Consider the following 17302-nt stretch of genomic DNA (forward strand, 5'->3'; position numbering starts at 1 on the left):
CACTGCAGCTTCATCTGTTTGAAAAAGGACATCAAAATAGCCTGGACCTGGAATTGTCAACACATCTCAGGAGAACCGTGCTGGGTCTTCCTACCAAGCACATCCCAGCAATGGTAAAATTAAGCCAACTCAGTCCGTGGCTACAAGACACCCAGAGTCAGGTCTTGGAATTTTTGAAAACTTGAGGGATGAAAGCTAGCGGATGAATTGCCCTGACATTTAAACCTGCAATAGTTTCTATTTCACATGCAGCGAAAACTTTATTACTCAGTTAGGGGATACTACCCAACATTCCCAGGGAAACAGAATTATTTACTGTCTCACCAGGTGGTTAAGGAAACAAGCATGTGAGATTATAAACGAGAATTTTGTAGGACACAAACAAAACATGTAACTATCTTTCTGTGGTGCCTCAGATCCTTCGTTTGTAAAGTAGAGATTATATTCCCACCTCTAAGGTTGTCATGAAGATTAAAATGAGGTAATTTAGGGGAGCATTTCACTTGGCATTTTCTTGGATACTGAATAAAGAGGTTAGCTATTACACTAATGTAAATACACACACGCGCACACACACACACACACACACACACACAAGGTGTGACAATTAAGTTCACGAATTCATCCTAAAAAAAGTACCACATACCTCATTGCTGAACATCACTACTGTCACCTTCAAAGTGCTCCCCTTGGGAAGCTATGTGCCTACACCAGCGCCTAGTCCATCCTTCAAAGCAATGTTGGAACTCTTTTTCAGAGCTGTTGTATTACCCTTGATGTCCTGAATGTCATCAAAATGTCTTCCTTTCAATATTTCCTTTATCTTCAGGTAAAGAAGTCATTGAGGGGCAGATCAGGTGAGTAGGGAGGGTGTTCCAGTACAGTTGTTTGTTTACTGGGTAAAAACTCCATCACAGACAGTGTCGTGTGAGCTGGTGCATTGTCATGATGCAAGAGCCATGAATTGTTGGTGAAAAGTTCAGTTTGTCTAACTTTTTCAGGCAGCCTTTTCAACACTTCCAAATAGTAAACTTGGTTAACTGTTTGTCCAGTTGGTACAAATTCATAATGAATAATCCCTGTGATGTTAAAAACGGTTAGCAACATCGTTGCAATAAGTTCGCGAACTTAATTGTTTGACAGCACGCGCGTGCATGCATGTGTGTGTGTGTGTGTGTGTGTGTGTACAGAGCGTGCCAAAAAATGTATACGCATTTTAAGAAAGGAAAAAACTACTAAAATTGTAATACTCAATATATACCGATAACAAAAGATGAATACAAGTCATGTTTGACTTCTGCAATTACAAGAGGTGCTCAAAGTAGTTACACTATGGTTACATCAGCGTCCACACACTTCTGATTACCACGAACTACTGCTTGAGCAACGTTGATCAAAGTGTCCATTTGTATACATTTCTTGGCACCCCTTTTATAAATTATATACTTGCTTGATCAAACATATATATATATATATATATATATATATATATATATATATATATATATATTTAAATTCTATCTCAAGCCCCATTCCACTGGCAGCAGAAACTCAATAAGAACACAAAGTTCCTATAGCAGATTAAGGACAGTTTGGCATATCTGTCCAGTGTCACCTGTCTTTGTTCCTGATGTCTCTGCCAAGAGTTTCGAGGCCTGTTTCAAAGCTCAGTCTGAGCCTTCATTAGATTCTTCTTGCACTCCTATTCCTAACATAAGAATGCCACACTGAAGGCCAGGAGTGTTTAATGCCCTCACTGATACCTGAAAAGTGGGGAAAGGAATGGCAAGCGGGAAGCACATCAGATAATGTTTCAAAATATCCTGCCACAGTAGAAGTGTGAGATTTTCCGCCATACATTACAATCCCCACAGGGTTTTTGCTTATATCATCCCTGAGCTGATGACTCTTAGGTTTGCACCCCAGTCTAGGTTCCTCCCCTGACCTCCGGATTCCTATGTCCAACTGACATGTGCACTTGAAGTCAAACAGGCAACTCAAATTGAACAGACCCAAGAGAGGATCTTGGTTCCCTTGGCTCCATCCCTAATGTCATGTCCCCACTCTTCTTATCTCCAAAAATGGCTCCACCGTTCACCCAATTTCTCAACCCAGAAACCCAGGCCTCATCCTTGAGTCCTCTTTCCATTACCCTGACCCTCATCTAACCTATTAACTGAGCCAGTGGGTTCTACCTCCGAAATTCATACTAAATCTTTCCCCTTCTTGCCATCCAACATTTTTGTTCATTACTCCCTGGCTTTAAACACATTCCCCTTGGGGAAAAAAAACAATCTTGGACTTCAAAGGGGAATGGCAAAGACTCTGATTTGGCTCACTCATGGGAAAGAAAACAGGGCGTTGCCAAGAGCTGTTTGAAATGCTCAGTAGGTGGGGTGAGCAGAGAGCCCTGGCTGGTGCTCCTATCTGGCAGTGTGGCTATAAATCATCCTGTATCAGCTGCTGCTGCAGCTTGGGCTTCCCCAAGACTGATTGACATCCAGGCTTTTGCCCTCATATATCGGCTGTTTAGCAGAAAAAAACTTCTATTGTGGAAGCATTTTTTTCTGTCATAATGCCTTCTCTTCCTAATTCTGATGAGCTGATTTTTTTTGTGAATGGAAGAAAGGTAAGTTTGTGAATGATTGTATGAACTTTTGTATACCAGGAACAAAAGCCAAGCTAATTTTTACACTATCATGCCATTTCTTATTTCTTCAACCTCTCAATTATCTCTTTTTCAAGTCATATACACTGGGGGGGTGCCAAAAAATGTATACACATGACTTGTATTCATCTTTTGTTATCTGTATATAATGAATATTACAATTGTAATACAGTTTTTCCTTTCTTAAAATATGTATACATTTTTTGGCACCCCCTGTATATAATGGTATGAACTTGAACATGGCTTGTTAGTTCAAGGTTTATTGCAAAATTATTAAAGCATAGGGGCCTTTGATTGCTCTTCACTTTTCTTTTGGAATCAGAAAGGAACTCTCATTTTTACTTGTTAGATTACAATGGGAGTGAATTCTGACACAGGTATGAAAAACTATGTCTTTCCCCTCTTTATTTGGCTATTAGCCATACTCAAGTTCACCAATGCTATTTTAATAGGAGGCATGTATGACATTGAGGATGCAAATAGGAAAGAACAATTTTGTTTTGCCTTAATAAATCCCCTCAGGCTGATCAATTGACCTAGAGCCTGAAGCACCTCTGCTCAATGGAATAAGTAGCCTACATTTTCCACTGCAGAAGAAATGTGGCAACGCTAATGCTCAGTTGTTCTCAACCCTGGACTTTAATGAGCAAGATGAGTAAACGAAAAGTTTGAGGTGCTTTGAGGAAAAATCTAGTAAAATGTTAAACTAGGAAATTATCTGGGGAAGAAACTTTGTGTTAGTGATTTTTCTTCTCAAGCCTCAGTTATACTGGATTATGGGTGCTCTTCCCTAAACGAGGAAACACAACTTCAATCAAGGAAACATTTCTTGGCAATTTTGCCTGTCAAAGAGCAGGGAAACATCATTGTTAGGAAACCTCTGAACTGAAAAACAAAAAGTGGAAACAAAAGAAGAAAAAGTCTGGGTTTAGCGATAATGTTTACCCATAGGTGAGGATCTTGAATGATCAGAAGCCAAGTAGAATAGCAGAAAAATAATTGCTGAGTGACAATTTGTAATAATTCAAAAGCGAAGAACTTTTCTGAGTGCAAGGAAAATGGGCTTTGCTACTTTACCTTTGTTGGTGAATGAAGCCATTTATCACATTAGAATATTCCCTCTCCAGGTCTCTAATCTTGAATTCACATCTGGTATTTTGATGTTTTTACTACTTTTCTCTGTTTTACAAATTTCTAAGACAAGTTACAGATGGCAAAAAAAAAAAAAAAAAATGTAGAGTGGGTGAAGAAATATATACACCTCTTCAAAGAAATTGGTTTTGTTGTTAAAAATTTGTGGTTGTATTTCCTTCCTTTAGACCCAGTGGCACAAAATTGAGCAAAGCATACTCCTTCAATGACACATCATTCTCTGTCTAGATAAGGCTCTTCTTTTGCTTTTCATTATTTTATTGTTTTTCTTTTGATTTCCTGTTCTCTTTATTTTCTTCCCCCCATGTACATAGACTCTGGTGTGTTTTAAATATATATTCTTCCCTTACACTTTCCATATAGTTATTTAGATATATAGATGTATCCTTGAAATTTATACAGTTGATCTTTGAATAACACAGGTTTGAACTGCACAGATCTACATATAGGCAGGGTTTTTTCAATAAATCCTGTAAATGTATATTTTATATATTTTTCTTTTCTTTTTTATTTGAAGTTTTCTTTTTCTTCATTAAAGTTTATTGGAGTGACAATGGTTAGTAAAGTTACATAGGTTTCAAGTGTGCAATTCTGTAATACATCATCTATATATTACATTGTGTGTTCACTACCCAGAATCAGTTCTCCTTCTATCATCATATATTTGATCCTGTTTACCCTCATCTACAACCACCCTCCCTCCTTACCCTCTGGAAACCACTAAACTGTTGTGTATGTCTATGAGTTTTTGTTTCTTTATTTGTTTGTCTTGTTCCTTTGTTGCTTTAAGTTTTATATCCCACATATCAGTGAATATGTGTGCTCTGATGGTCATTGCAGCTTTATAAATTTTTTTATTAGTTCCAGGTGTACAAAACAACGTAATAGTTAGACATTTATCATTTATATCTCTCACACAGTGATAACCCCCTCTCCCCCATCTACTACCCCTCTGACATCACGCACAGCCATTACATTACCACTGCCTCTATTCCTAAGGCTGTACTCCACTTCTTGTAAATATATATATATATATATATATATATATATATATATATATATATATATATATATATATAAAATTGTAGTTGAGATTCATTATTGTTCAGCTTCAGCTTACTATTTTCTTAATAGCATTTTTTCTAGCTTACTTCATTGTAAGAATACAGTATATAATACATGTAACATACAAAATATGTGTTAATCGACTGTCTGTTATCGGTGAGGTTTCCAGTCAACAGTAGGCTATTAATAGTTAAGTTTTGGGGGAGCTAAAAGTTATACACAGATTTTCAACGTTGCAGGGGGGATAGGTCGGTGCCCCTAAACCCCGTGTTGTTCAAGGTCAACTGTACAGTGTTTGGCTGTGCATGAGCATGTGTATATTCTTAACTTATACAAGTGGAACTGTGATTTATGAATCTCCTTTTGTTTTTTTTGTGACTCACCACTGTGTTTGCGATCTATCCATGTTGCTCCTTGAACACCTGGCTCATTGGTTCTGCATGCATAGTTCTCCAGCCTGTGAACATCTTTCATTCCACTTATCCAGTCCTCTAGTGATAGACACACGGGATGCTTCCAGTTCCCCACCATCCCAAGAAATGCCACAGTGAACATCCTACCATGTGTCTCCTTACCGACACTGGCAAGAGACTCTCTAAGTGAAATTGTAGCATGCTGATTTCATAGGTCCTGCCAGGGGGCTATCCAGAATCCTGCACAAGTTACATTTCCCACAGTTCACACTGCATGATGGGTGCCACTTCTTGGCCAATATATAATTTGCCAATCTGTGATGTACCAATACTTCATATGAACAGATTTCCTGAGATTTGCTAATCTGATGAGTGTAAAGTGGTATCTCATTGTGGGTTTCTCTTGCATGTCTCTGGTTACCAGTGAGGTTGCTCCTGCTTTCATGTACTTACTAAACAAGGATTTATTTCCTAAGTGTCTACAAATTATTGGGAAAAAAAGATGGCACCAGTACAATTTTGTGAGTGCAACTAATGTTATGACCAGCATTTCATATGATTCCTGAAATATTTACTTTAAATGGCTGGGAATACTATGGATTTCATACGTCAGAATTGCAGTTAGCAGCTTTTAGTTAGTTTCCCAGAGTCTAATCTTGCTTTCTCCATGTTCAGCATTGATTCTTCAATTCCATAATGGGTGCTGTGCTATCTCTGGCTACTCAGATCCTCTGAGGGCTTGGAGGAGGCTTAGAAATAGGAGGCAGTTATGGAAAATAAAGTCATTTTTTGCTTTTTCAGGGGTAATAACAATAAAAACAGTTTTAGTAGAATGATACCCTTTTTTTCTGGGTTTACTGTTACCCTTCCAGGTAAGTTTCTCTCCATTCTCCTCTCTAATCATGCTTAACTATACCCAGCAGAGGAACTGCTTGGGCAAGGGAGGGCAGGTATCTTTCATCTCATGTGCCAGCTTGATCTATTGGCAGCTGCAGCCTAAAGTACAACATGAGAGACACAGTGGAGACTCATGCTCCCTTCTGCACTTCCTTCACCTACTGGCACCTCTAGTTCATTGGGGAGGACAAGTTGGGGACACAGTGTGGATCCCCTATAATATACTGCCTTATGACCTTAGGAAATTATCTCTGGCTAACCTTTTTTTATGACTTTCTATGGCCACGAGTTACCTAGAATCAATTTTGGAATCTTTGCATCCATTTCCCCATCTGGGTTCTTTCCAGGTAACTCCAAGGATAAAACAACCCAGAATTTATAATTGTCATACATATTAGAAAATTCAGAGACACTGAAATAATGCTCCATAATTTCTTCAAAATTCTGGTTCCAGGTGTTAAAAAAGATTTATTTTGTTGTTTTTTTCTCCCTGTGAAGCCTCCACCTATCAGAAACATGCCCCCAAACAATGGATTGTCATAACATGTTGATATTATCTCCCTAAATTACTTCTCTCATTTCACAATCTAGGTCATAGAGAAGAGTGCTGATCCGGAACAAAATCTACTGTTCTACCTGAGGAAAGTCCATATCCTTACGTTTTACTGTCGTCAGTCTGGATTGGGTGGTGAAAAGTGAACATGCTAAGGCTTCTGAAGAAAGTCACTTGGTATTTGCTCTGGGTAAATAACCCTGTGTTCAATTTATAGAGTCCAATTGCATCTAAAAGTGATAGATTTGTACTTTCGTTGTTGTGGTTTTCACCTAAGCAAAACCAAAAGACCCCCTCCAGTGAACCACGAGTGTGACAACTTGAGAAATAGCTTTAGACTTTTGAGCCCCATAGTCACCCTGGTGATGGTTTCGTATTCAGGAGTGTGAATGTAAAATTGTCCAGTCAATTGCTCAGGGGTGCATATCATTTGCAAGAGTTTTCCACAAGGGCATTTCATTGACTTGTCGCCTATTCCTTTCATAATCCTTATTACAAAAAAAAAAGTTTTAGAAAAATATTTCAAACTTGCAAAGTAGAGTGAATGCACTCCCAGATCTCCGTCTCGGATCGGGACCTCAAAAAGAACTTCTTGGGTTTGGGTGCGACTATAAAGACGTAGCACGAAGGAGTGATTGTGGCGGTGATTACACAGATCTATTTATGAGATAAAATTGCACACATGGTGTGAGTGCACTGATAAGTGGTAAAACCTGAGTAAGCTCTGTTGTGTGGTTATCAGTGTAGTGCTGACGCATTTCCCAGTTTTGATGTTGTACTAGAGCTATGTGGGATGTCCTCATTGAGGGAAGCTGTGACACAGGCACATGGGACTACTGTCTGTACTATTTTTGTAACTTTCTGTGAGACGATAAGTATTTCAAAATATATAATGTATAAAAAATGTGCATTTAGTATATATTTATTATATAAGTTTAAAAAATGTATGTTTGTTACATAAGTTAAAAAAATGTATATTTATTGAGTACCTATTAGGAGCCAGGCACTGTGTGGGGCTCTAGGGATTCAGTGATATACAAGACAATATCACCCCCTCTTTCTCCAGGATCTTCATTTCCTTCCCCACTCTGTCTTTTTGCCTCCCAACATACACACCCCAAAACACTACTTCATTTCTCCCTGTTTTTCCTTGCCAAACGTATCTAACAAATTACGTGTGCCTGATGCCTCATTTTCTATTTAAGCCATTTCAATCTGGTTTCCTACTCAATCATTTTACTACTCTAGCCAATAATATCCCTACTGTCCTTATTCCACTCACTATTTCAGGAACTGGGCTTATAGCTAGAAAACAAAGAAAACCAGAACACAGGCCAAATCCTCCCTCACTGATTCCACCATCTCCCACTTACCCAGCTTCAAAATCTCACTGTTAGTCAGTACACCCTATCACTTCCCTTTTATTCCGCTTCTAAATCCACCACACACTTCACCATGCTTTCTCTGCACACCCTAAAATAAAGAGATTCATCTATATTAGGAGCAAGCTGAAAATTCATGGACTGCCAAGTAAACATGGCCAAAAGCAGCTCTAGGCAGAACCACCCTACACTCCTAATTCCCCGTCTCCCCAGTGTCCTCCTCTGTTCATTCCTTTCTGGTGCCTATCATCATAAACAACGTGCTCTGAGTAAATAGGACTCACCTGAGACTTCTAGGACCCACCCTCTGATTACAGAGTCAACAGTTATGAGATGGCATCAGAGGCTTTAAGGTTAACGTGTTCCTCAAGCAGGTGATTCTCATGAACATTTGTGAACAACCACACAGATTTTCTGCCAGAGTCAACCCCTCATGTGCACATACAAGCACCAGCCTGCTTCACTTTTCACAGGACTCCAAGGCCCTGTACCTAATTTATATTCATAATTTTTTAATTTTTTCCTAAAGGCAGGTCTCCAATACTATAAAAACTTTAGGCACCAAGAAAACCCCAATTGGCTACTGACTTGGAGCCTGGCTTGGGTGTCATTCCCAGAATGGGACACAGTTACACAAGGAGCCAAATTTATTTAAGCGTCTCCCCACTCCCTTTTACCATTCCACTCTTTCCCAAGGTCATGGCCTCCCACAGAGTCACCCCACCTATCCCAGCTGCCCAGCCCAGACCTGCTGGGGAGAGATCCTGTATCACTTTTCCCTCTTCTCCCTCCCTACCTCCGGGCCTGGTTTGAAGCAATCTAACCTGTGGAACCAGGTAATACACTGCTAAGAGTGAATGGTCCACAGCTAGTACTAGGGGCAAAGAGGGTATGTCATTTGAAAGCTGCTAAATCTCCGTGAGATCCTGGCTCTAGGATAGAACTGGGAAACAGGATGTCTCAGAGGCTCCCTAAACATGTGTGCTTGTTTCCCACACCCTTCTCATGCCTGCCACTGAAGCCCTAACACGTCTTGCAGTTCTCAGAACAAGTCCTCATTCAACTAACAAATTATGCTAAGCACCTAGTGTTCAGATGTAAGCTAGAAGACACAGCCTCTGCCCTCAGTCTAGGGAGGGAGACAGTCAGTGAAGAGGCAACAGCAAGTGTGATGAGTGCTATGATGTGGGGACACAGGCAGGGCACTCACACCGGGTTTGGGGAGGAAACGAAGGAGTTTGACTAGGAGTTTGCTGGATAAATGGAAGGCTTGGGGGCAAGGATATTCCAGTCAGCAGTGCAGGGGGTGAAGGTGGGCGTGGAGGCAGAGGCAAGAGAATACAGTGCTTTTGAGGAACTGAAAAAAATTTATTCTGATGTATGTAAAGAGTTGTCAGTAGGAGGTTGAGGCAAGAGATGAAGGAGGAGTGAGATCCTTGAGGCAAAAGATCAAGTTTGACCCCAATGTCACATTCCCTGCCTGGCATGGTGGGACACGATAACTCACTTTTGAATGACCAGATCCCATTGGAAATTCTAGGGTCAACTGCATACATTGGCTGCCAGCACTTAGTCTCAGGTTCACTTCTGGATATGCTTTAAGGCTGTGTATCTTGGGGAAACTGAGAAAGCTCTTCTCTTTAAAGACCAAATAGTAAACTTTGATATTAATATATTACCATTTGCATTTGACCTAAGTAGGGTTGCCAGCTTTAACATATAAAAATACAGTACATTCAGCTAAATTTGAATGCATGGGATATACTTATCTTAAAATAGTATTCATTACCTGAAATTCAGATTTAACTGAATTAAATCTGAATTTATTTTATCTGGCGTCCTAGATTTTATCTGGCAATCCTACGTAATGATGATCTTTAGGATGAGCCAACAAATATGGAAGTAACTGAGTCAGGCAGTTCTGGTGGGAGTGGAGGAAGGAAACATTAAACTAGTTGTTTGGTGATCAGAGGGCAAAACAGTTAGTTGAATTTTTCACCCAAGGCCACTGTCATGCAGGGTCTCTGCTCCCACTCCCCACATAAGAACGCAGGATATGGTGAGGCCAAAAAGGAACCCCCAAGGAGCCATAAGTAGGGGAGTCATATCACTATATTCTCGCTGGCAGCATCCGCCTCTCTGCAATACGCTCTTGCTAGCTCAGCCACCATCTTCTTGCTAGCCCCCAATTTTTCCTAGCGTAGCCACAGAAGTTATATTAGTGGCCAATGGCTCACTGGTTACAGCTGACGGCCAACTAGCCACAGTTGATGGCCATGCAATCACAGTTGATGGCCATTTACGACCTGAGCCAGCACCTTTCTACGTGAGGCAAAGAGCCTGGAAACTGCTCTTTGGGGCTCTGTCCCCACAGAGGCCAAAAAGGAACACCAATGGAGCCATAGATAGGGAAATCATGCCACTATATTCTCACTGGTGTCTGGGTTGCAGACACAGGAAGCAGGAGTCAATCAATGCGTAATCCACCTCCTGCTTCTCTGCCAACCAACCAACAAACCCCACTTGCTAACTGCAATCCACTTGCTAGCTTAGTTACGGCAGTTATATCAGTGGCCAATGGCTAACTGATGGCCATCTACTGTCCAAGCCAGCACCTTTCCACGTGAGGCCAAGGGCCTGGAAAGTGCTCTTCTGGCTCTGTCCCCACAACCTCGTATAAATGTGCATCACAAAGCTGTCTGACAAAGTGAAAAGTGAAAAGTGGCCTCTATTCACCTTTGAACCAGAAAGCTCTGGATTCCTTTACTTGGAAATTTTAGGACACCAAAAGCAGGAGGAAGGGTTTCTGTGGGGACAGAATCCCAGAGAGCAGTTTCCAGGCTCTCGACCTCACGTGGAAAGGTGCTGGCTCGGGTAGTACATGGCCATCAGCTGTGACTAGTTGGCCATCAGCAGTTACCGCTTAGCCATTAGCCACTGATATAACTGCCGTGGTTACATTGGTTGGTTGGTTGGTTGGTTGGTTGGTTGGTTGGTTGGTTGGTTGACAGAGAAGCGGACAGTGGATAGTGGATCATGTGTATCCTTCTTCCTGTGTCTCGCCTGGCTGCCAGCGAGACTAGGGTACAATAAGACCCCTTGTTGGGGCTCAGGCGGATGTTTACTTCCTGTGTCTCGCCCAGCCAATATAGTGGTATGACTCCCCTATCTATGGCTCCGTTGGTGTTCCTTTTTGGCCTCACTATATCCTGCATTCTAATGTGGGGAGCAGCACCAGAGACCCTGCATGACAGTTTCTTTGCTTTTTCTGCCCTGTTCAATGGGGCACTCTAATTAAGGTATTACCCACATGACTTTAGGCCCTCTGCCTTACAAGTGGGAAACTTGACCTGCGTAAGCAGGAATAACTATCTCAGACAGGGGACTAAAGAACAGAGAAGGGGGTGTGAACCCCTCTGGACCTCTGCAGAGACTCTCTCAGCTCTTTACTCCAGGGGAGTCCTGACCCAGTATTACATCTCCGTGTCAGCAATTTCTAAGGTGAAGTTAGTTTTAACCTCCACCAAAGCCAATTATTACCACGCATGAAATCCTTTTTAAACCTCACTCAGAAAAGGCCTCGAGCAAATTTCATATTCTTATAGAACATAAAGCAGGAGAGGATTTATATATATTATTTGTTCTCCCTTTGTGAAAATATGCAAGCGTCTTACAGGGGGAAATTATGCAACAGTTGTTGACATTACTGGCTCAGGAACCATGGTTATTAAATCAATATCCTCTAATTCCATAAGAAGGTAAAAGCATTACATTGCTGAATCAGGGAAAGGTAAACCTCCTAAGGGGATTGTGGGGACAGAGTCCCAGACAGCAGTTTCCAGGCTCTTGACCTCATGTGGAAGGTGCTGGCTCGGGTAGTAGATGGCCATCAGCGGTAACCAGTTGGCCATCAGCTGTAACCAGTTAGCCAATTAGCCGCTGATATAACTGCCGGGGCTACACTAGGGGGTTGGTTGGTTGGCAGAGAAGCGGACAGTGGATTGTGGCTAGCAAGTGGGGTGAGCAAGCACGCATGGCAGATTGCGGATCATGTGGATCCTACTTCCTGTGTCTCGCCCAGCCGCCAGTGAGACTGGGGTGCAGGAAGACCCCTCATTGGGGTACTGGCAGATGTTTGCTTTTGTGTGTCGACCAGCTGCCATAGAGAATATAGTGGTATGACTTCCCTGTCTATGGCTCTGATGGTGTTCCTTTTTGACCTCACCATGTCCTGCGTGCTTGTGCAGGAAGCGGGAGCTGAGACCCTGCATTACAGGGATTTTTCTAAGTTTGTAAACACTCCACCTCCACAGCAATAAGGTAACACGAATCGATAATCCATTTCCACATCTCTGAATTCAACAGGCTTTTTCCACTCATTTGGATATAAATCCTGATCTAAGTAGCAGGACATTCTCTGTAGTTAAAGTATCCCGTGCAGTGTGAATATGCAGATGGTGCACTATAGAAATAGTAATGTGTTGGGTTACAAGGTGTTTCTCTAGCCCTGCTTGGGGACAAAAATATGGAAATTTTTACATTTAGAAATGCCTCTGGCTCTGAGGGTTTCAGATCAGGCAGTGTGGGTCTGTAAGGATTTCTTCTCACCTTGGCATTTACATGCAAAAAGTGGAACTCTCTGAGCAAGAAACCTTGGTACCTTCAACCCTAGAGAACGTGTTACTTGTTATCAGCATTCGAGGCAGAAAAGTGTGAGAAGCAGAGGGGCCCGAGCCCGTTTTCCTTGACTCTCTTCCTTCCAGTCCACCTCACAGGCACTAAGTACAGCTGTGGGGAAGGAGGCTGTGGCTCCTGCACCGTCATGGTGTCAAGATACAACCCCAAGAACAAGAAGATCCAGTATCCTTTGCATTGGCCAGGGCCCTGCTCGGGCACATCTGGGAAGGATGCGAAGCCTCCCACTTCTCTGTCCCCATGCGCTCTTCCCCTCTCTCCAGGTGTCTGTCACTCTCTTGTTGCGTCCAGGCCAACTCTCTCTGCAGCTTCCCAAGCTCCAGAGCTTTCCCACCGACTTTCTGACCATCAGGATATATTTAACTGGCCTAATGTGCAAACAGAGTACCTGTACTTTTAAAAGCTTCACATGGTTGAGAATCACTGGGATTAACTACCTCATGGTGCTTAACATAAGTCAATATATCATTTTATGAGTATAAAGCTTCCTTTCCCTACAATGAGGAAGGAAAAAAGGAGAATGAGGGTCTCTTGGTGATCCTACACAAAACTCTTTGTTATTTTTTTTTCCATTTCTCTCTACCATCCTACACCAGCCATATGTAAGTCCTTTCTTGGACTCTTCCAGAACTTTATGGTTTTATATCTGTGTTCTCTGTATTCTCAAAGAAATACAGTCTCATGACTCTCCTGGACTGAGATTACTCCCTGAATTATGTTACCCACTCCCTATGATTCCGGTGTGTTCTCTTTAATCCATCATAGCCATTATCCAGTTACTGCGTGCCTGGTGCCCATCTGCTCTCTGTATGGAGCTGCTGTCACCACAGTAGAAGGTGTAGGAAGCATCAAGACCAGGATTCACCCGGTGCAGGTAAGAGTGTGCTGTGATTGGCATCCCACATGGTATCCCACATAGTCTAATGTACCCCAAATAGGCTACCCATCGTGAAATCCTTTGTGATTATAAATTCTCATTTTATGAGATTCAGTGCTTCATACCTAGGGATCTTCTCAGACATTGGTATATAAACCAAGATTCCTTCACTGATTTTAATATATCTTAACTTCTCAACCCTATCCTTGCCCGAAACTAAAACACGGACACCCCAGTGTGACAAGAAAAGAAAATTAGATGGGAAACCAAAAGTTTATAGAATATAGTAGCTGTCTATTTCAAAGTTCCTGAACTCTTACTAGGAGGCAATTATGGGTTCACACACTCTCCAGATGCTCCCCAGATGTCTCGCTAGTAACTGAACACCACGCTACAATAAAACACAGCTAACATGACAGCGTTTACTCAAGTTTAGAGGACTTTTTAGAGAAATGGGAATGTTATTTTTATATACTAGAATAGGAACTTCAGCAGAGGTTAAGTTTTAAAAGCAGTGCGTAGAAAGAAAACTATGAAGAGCCATCGTTTCCCTTGAAATTCCTTTTCATAGAAGATTGTGTTTAGAAAGTGGAGGCTAAGAGCTTTCTCTGACAGTGTGCTAATTGCTAAATTTTCAGGAATTTTGTGAGCCAGTCTTTAAACACAGCCAGTATTAACAATTAAACTATACAAACTTAAAATTAAATAAGTAATATTCAAAAAAGGTAATAAATATCAACATTCATCATCTCCTAATTATTTTAATACATTTTACTATCTATGCTTTTGAGATTATTTGTCTATTGTGTCCATGTGGTGGAAATGCCATAGAATGGTATTCCCCTGTGCATTTCCTCCCTAATCCACATTGTGACCTCATGTTGGAAGCTTGGCATCAGCAATAGTGGAAATAGTTGTACAAATAAAAATGTTAGAAATTATAAATCAGGGCTTTTCCCCTTAGATATCCAGTTGTTAAATATTTACCAGCACATTTATAGCAAGGTTTAAATACCACATTTCAAACAATTTGCCATCTGCTAGATAAATCCAACACAACCATACTTCCCTGTAACATTAGAAGAGTGTCTGTCCTTTCTTTTTTTTTTTAATCTACATTATTTTTTATGGTTACATATGTCATTTTTGAATTAACATAATTAATTCTTTTTTAATTTTTTAAATTTTCAATTACAGCTGACATCCAGTATTATATTAGCTTCAGGTTTACAGCATTGTGGTTAGACACTTATATAACTTATGAAGAGAACCCCCCGATAAGTGTAGTACCCATCTGACACCATACACAGTTATTATAGTATTATTGAATGTCTGTCCTTTCAGTTGAGCCACAGATGAAGGAAGTATTTGGCTTTCATCTTAGGAGTCAAGCTGTTTGAAAAATGTTGTTGCCAACCAGTTGAGCACACATCTAAGGACACATGGGACAAATGCACACAGAGGAACCCACAGGGTCATGTCTCCCTTCTAGATCTTCATGGCACAGGGTCTTGTATAGAGTGGACAAAGTACATTGTCAATTCTCCCTCTCTTTTTATTGTTGTATTTTTAAATCATTTGTTGATTACACAGGGTAATGGATAATACACAAGCTTCAATATCATCTATAATTTTATCTGGTACCATATTTCAATTTAGTTATATTACATAAAATGTGCCAATAATCATTAATAACGAAATAAATTCCATGACTTTGCTTGGGTGACTGACCCTTTTAACGGTGACAGTAACTGTCAATTCAACTACACCAAGGTTTCTGAAGACAATGGCTTCTACACCCAAGCAGGTTGAAAATAAATTTCAAATGGAACCTGCCATCACCCTGAAGGAATTCTAACTTCATGCTGTTAGGGTTAATTTACCAAGAAGGCTTCAGAGTAGACTAACTTTACACAGCACTTTTTTAAAAAGACACATTTATTAAGCGTCATGATCAGACTAGTACATTTAACTAAATGTACAACATGGGTACAAAAAAAATTCTACATTAAAACCCTTTGTTGGGAAGGCTTTACACTTCCCACAGAACAGAACAGAAACTAAAATAACCTGTTATACAATTAGTCACAAATACAGTCCTCGAGTTCTTTGCCCATACATGAGTATTGTCTAAAACATGTCTTTTTTATAGCAGGTAGGCCTTGCCACCACTGTGCTCAGCTGAGTTCACAAGTCTGTTGTAACCTGGAGCTTCCCTGTCACTTCTCTGGCTCTCCTCTCCTGCTAAGCTTTGTTTCCTGACTGCAAGTAAAATCATCTGCCGTTGCCATAGCTACTGCTGCTGCTGGAACTGCCACAGCCACCTTGGTTTCATGGCTTGGCAAAGGATTGGTCTCCACCACCATAGGGGCCAGAGCTTCTGCCTTCAAAGTTTGCTCCTTTCATGGGTCCACAATTTGAAGATTGATTGTTGTTTTAATTGCCAAAATCATTTTACCTTCAGCCCTCCAAATTGCTTCTATAATTATCAAATCCATTATAGCCATTCCCACTGCTACCATATCCTCCACCACCACGATTGCCACCAAAGCCACCTCAACCACAGAGCTTTCCTCCAGGACCAAAGTTGTCATTCCCACCAAAACCGCCTCCTTGACCACCAGTGAAGTTTCCAGAACCGACCCCTTTGGCTGGATGAAGCACTGGCCATCTCTTGCTTAGACAGGGCTTTCCTTACTTCACAGTTGTGGCCATTCACAGCATGGTATTTCTGAATGACAGTCTTGTCTATAGAGTCATGATCATCAAAGGTCAGAAAAGCAAAGCCTCTCTGCTTGCCACCACCTCAGTCAGTCATGATTTCAATCACTTCAGTTTTCCCACACTCTTCAAAATCTTCTCTTAGGGGATAGTCTTCAGTGTCTTCTTTAATACCACCCACAAAAATCTTTTTCCCAGTTAAGTGAGCAGCAGGTGTTTGAGAATCCTCTCTTGAGACAGCCCTCTTTGGTTCCACAATTCTTCATCCACCTTGTGTGGCCTTGCCTTCGTGGCTGCACCCACCTCCTCCATGGTGGCAACAGGTAACGAACCCAAAGCCTCTGGAGCATTCAGTGTTTGGGTCTCTCATCACCACACACTCTGTGGGTGTTCTCCATTGCTCAGAATGGCTCCTCAGACTCTCATCAGTCATTTCAAAGCTCAGACCTCCCATGAAGAGCTTCCACAGCTGTTCAGGCTCTTTGGGAGACTGACAGGTAAAACAACAGATTGCAGGGAGACTTTAAGACACTTAGTGGCGTCCACTAACAGAATGGCTGGTGTTGTATTTAAATGCGCAAAGTTGAACGTGCATAAATTAAATATATGAATGGAGCAATACTACTAAATAACACTTCACAATTTTGAAAACATTTGTACAGATTTTGTCATTAATTCATCAAAAATTCTATAATATAGCTGGAGCAGAGGATGAAAATGACTTGTCAGAAATTGTTAATGATTTGCATATGTTCATTCATTTATTCTCACAACCATCCTGTAAAGTAGATACCATTATTATCCTAATTTTAAAGATGAACAAAAGTCAAGTAAATCACCTAAGGTCGCACAATTAATGAGGTACAGTAAGCACTGAAA

The 17302-nt window shown here is 41.0% G+C and overlaps 1 protein-coding gene and 1 pseudogene across 1 annotated transcript in view; one reads left to right on the forward strand and one right to left on the reverse strand.

Annotated features, from left to right (window-relative positions):
• The window catches only part of LOC109455121 (aldehyde oxidase 4-like), a 113649-nt gene that overhangs the window by 41618 nt on the left and 54729 nt on the right, over positions 1-17302 (forward strand). The window contains exons 5-7 of the mRNA XM_088793953.1: positions 6787-6865; positions 12894-12990; positions 13591-13699. Of these exons, the coding sequence (XP_088650079.1) occupies positions 6787-6865; positions 12894-12990; positions 13591-13699 (285 nt within the window). The remainder of the gene's footprint in view (positions 1-6786; positions 6866-12893; positions 12991-13590; positions 13700-17302) is intronic.
• On the reverse strand, positions 15406-17200 carry LOC148754893 (heterogeneous nuclear ribonucleoprotein A1-like 3 pseudogene; annotated as a pseudogene).

The sequence above is a fragment of the Rhinolophus sinicus genome, chromosome 17, assembly GCF_057876585.1.
Source record: "Rhinolophus sinicus isolate RSI-liver-muscle chromosome 17, RSI-T2T, whole genome shotgun sequence".
NCBI classification, from domain to species: domain Eukaryota; kingdom Metazoa; phylum Chordata; class Mammalia; order Chiroptera; family Rhinolophidae; genus Rhinolophus; species Rhinolophus sinicus.